The sequence below is a fragment of the Sinocyclocheilus grahami genome, unplaced genomic scaffold (genome assembly GCF_001515645.1).
Source record: "Sinocyclocheilus grahami isolate Dianchi unplaced genomic scaffold, SAMN03320097.WGS_v1.1 scaffold15509.1, whole genome shotgun sequence".
Classification (NCBI taxonomy): domain Eukaryota; kingdom Metazoa; phylum Chordata; class Actinopteri; order Cypriniformes; family Cyprinidae; genus Sinocyclocheilus; species Sinocyclocheilus grahami.
Window position 1 is genome coordinate 1 of NW_015515775.1, and position 3201 is coordinate 3201.

At 35.6% G+C, this 3201-nt stretch overlaps 1 protein-coding gene across 1 annotated transcript in view; it reads left to right on the top strand.

The window, feature by feature from the left end:
* Positions 1-1016: 1016 nt before the first annotated feature.
* Positions 1017-3201, top strand: part of LOC107579220 (autoimmune regulator-like) — a gene marked incomplete at its 3' end in the record, with an annotated part of 3913 nt that continues 1728 nt past the window's right edge. Inside the window, exons 1-4 of the mRNA XM_016265073.1 lie at positions 1017-1163; positions 1275-1449; positions 1531-1665; positions 3098-3163. Coding sequence (XP_016120559.1) covers positions 1017-1163; positions 1275-1449; positions 1531-1665; positions 3098-3163 — 523 coding nt within the window. The remainder of the gene's footprint in view (positions 1164-1274; positions 1450-1530; positions 1666-3097; positions 3164-3201) is intronic.

The window sequence follows — 3201 nt, forward strand, 5'->3', positions numbered from 1 at the left end:
AAACTATAGTCCTCAGGAGAGACAGGTGACTGAAAGTAGAGGCTCGCATGACTGAGAAATCGTTTCTTGCCCAACTGTGGACTTTCCAAGCCATACCGCACAAATGAGCATAAATGCGAACAAATAAGGGGCAGGTATATTTAACCAGCCTACAAGGTGCAAGTTTGTGTTTTAACTATAAATAGAAATTCAATGTCACCACTTATCACAGCAGTCCTATGAATCAATGGCCCCTAGAGGCTCCAAGAGCACAAGAGTCATTTGTCCACCAGTCACAAAAAAGCCATGCCAATCACTGACAGCCATCACACCAAATAAAAGGAAACCAGCTAGGAGATTACAGGTATCTCTAGTCCTCATCACCTGCATCTGTTGTAAGTACTATGTTAATTTTTTAGCATGTTAAACATCAGGAAACTAATCAATATGTACCATTATTTCTAAAGGCTGAATGATGACTGATAGTGTTTAATTATTAAGGTTAAGAGTCTTTGACCATCAGGAGGTCTGCGGCAGTACTGACAATTACCAGTTGATCTCTAACTGATTTTTGAGAAAAATAAAAAGGATAAACCAAAATTCAACAGTTATTAATAGAAGCTAATTTCAATCAAAACTAAAGCTCAGCTAAATATTTGTTGCTGTTGCTGCATTAAAATGTTTTTAAAAAAAAAATGTAAATGACTTTTTTTTTTTACTTTCTTTACATTATTTTAATGAATAGTAATGGAAGCTAAATATGTAAATACATGAAAATGATACTATATGCCTGTCACTGTATTATAAGTCCAGTTTAAAGTGCAACATTCCATTTGATATAATATATAACAAGGGATCCCTTCTCTAAAAAAGGCTGAAGACCTCTACTTTGATTAATTACAATGTATGCACATGATAAAACAATTGAATCTTTTTTAATTAATAGCTGAAGATATATTTAGTGCTCTCAGAACACCAGAGCCAGAATTTCAGTGTAAATGTAGTTTGTGGTCTATATGCAGGACTCTTGTGGAAGCATGTCTAGGGTGGAAGGTTACGGAGAGTCTGACCTGCGCTCACAGCTACGAGCATATAGGACTGAGATCGCTATGGCAATCCATGACCCTTTCCCACTGCTGTATGGGCTGGCGGATCACGACATAATCTCTGAACAGATCCTAAGGGTGAACATTTTCATAAAAATTACATTCCTCAGCATAATTACAAATATGCGTAATCATAGTTCATTAAATGCTCAAACAAGAAACTAATACTATTACCGATTAACACTTAAGGAGACTTTAGAGCGAAAGAAAAAAGATGGGATCCACAAAGCTGTCTACTCACTGCTCACTTTAATACTGGACCAGGATGCCACAGTCCTCCAGGGATTCTGGAGCAATCTCTGTAAAGAGTACAATAAGCAGTGTTACCCAAAACTGGAAACCCTTGTTATGAACCTTCCCAAAGGTACAGTACACAGGTCTGGCAAACATAAGTAGGTTGGAGGATAATAATTACAGTTTAAGTGATGATAATCTGATTTGGCAGGGTTAAAGCAAGTGGCCAGACATGCAGGGAACCCCAGGTTTGAGCTGCAGTCAGGCAAGAAGAGAGGGTTGGCCGAAAAACAAATGACCCACCGGCCACATCACCACACCAAGAAAGCCTTAACCTCCAGCTCAGGTATGGACACTGGCACACACACAGATATTCATAATTCTGTTCATATAGCAAATTCCCAATTAACAAAAATATGTTCTAAGAATAAGAACATATTGCTAACATTCCCAATACATAATACGAAAACATTATATTGTTATATCTATAAAATATCCATTTAAAAATTGATTTTCTTGGTTATGTAAATGTTAAAGATAACATTAAATGGCTAACGTTAGTTTACCCAAAAATGCAAATTATGTTATCATTTACTCACCCTCAAGTTGCTCCAACTAAAATGTTTCAGAAAAACATCCCATAGCATAAATGATGTATAATGTATTTACTAAAGACCAGATAACTTCAAATGAACGTTCTATTAACATTACTGGAAGAATGTTTGTTCATAACCTTACCTTTATTAGAACAAAACCTTTATTGTTCTGAGAATGTTAGCTGGGCTGGAGAAAAGAGGGGTCTTTTTTTTCTTTCTTCTATGGCCTTGTGATGTGACAGTCAAGTCAGGTTATTTTCATTTAGTTTGAATAATAAGCCAAACAAAAACTAAATAGCAACCGATTATTATTTATTAAAAACGGCCTACGTTTTAGAGGTATTATTACTACTAACAGGCCCAATGTACCATTTTTACATTTCCGGTGATTTCAGAAGCAGAAGTCATAATAGCTGTGATGAATGAAAACTACAATAAATATTATTTTTCATTCCCATTTGATCCAATAACAAAATATAAAATCGACGATAGTGTTTCTATATAGCTTCCCAAAAGAGCAAAATAATATCGAGATTGATTACGGTGGCCAGCCGTTTACAGTTTTCTATAGCCTAATTTAATGCCAGTATAACACAATAGTACTATAAATTTGCATAAATGTTTTTTTTTACAGAAAAGATTCCAAAAGTGTGATTTGTGATGTTCGAATCATTTAACAAGTACACTATTCATTCTTTTATCCTTCATGTACTACATATTATGTCGCTTATATACAATACATTTAAATAATTAGCTTTGTACACCGCAAGGGTAAATTGCACCTTCATCTCTGTTTTGTGAATGAGAGTAAAGTTAGGCTAGTTCTTCAGTAAAAAGATTCCCCTATGTTTTCATCACGCTGCTGTAGGATCTGCCGAACAAAGGGGAAAATGTTTACCTTGGCTAAGACTGACATTTAAATGCATATGAAATAAACATCGCATAAAATACTAAAACTACTTAGCAGTGTAGTCTCGACAAATTAATCTTTTGTAAGGGAAAAAAATGTTTACGCATGCTTGCAGGCAAGCAAGCCCTCATCGGTTCTCCAAGAATCACGTGATATTTTACATTCAAAAAGGCGAATACGATTTATAATCTGAAGGAACACGTGTCAGTTTGTATGGCCGTTCTAGTTGCAAACATGACAGTCCTGATAACTCAGTGTCTTCACTGTTTCAGGAAGCAAAGGCAAGCAGATGAGAAAGACAGATGGTGCAGCACTTTCTCAGGTCTCAGTGGGAAACGGTAATCACTTATTTGTGTAAATTGTGTCATTAGAAGAC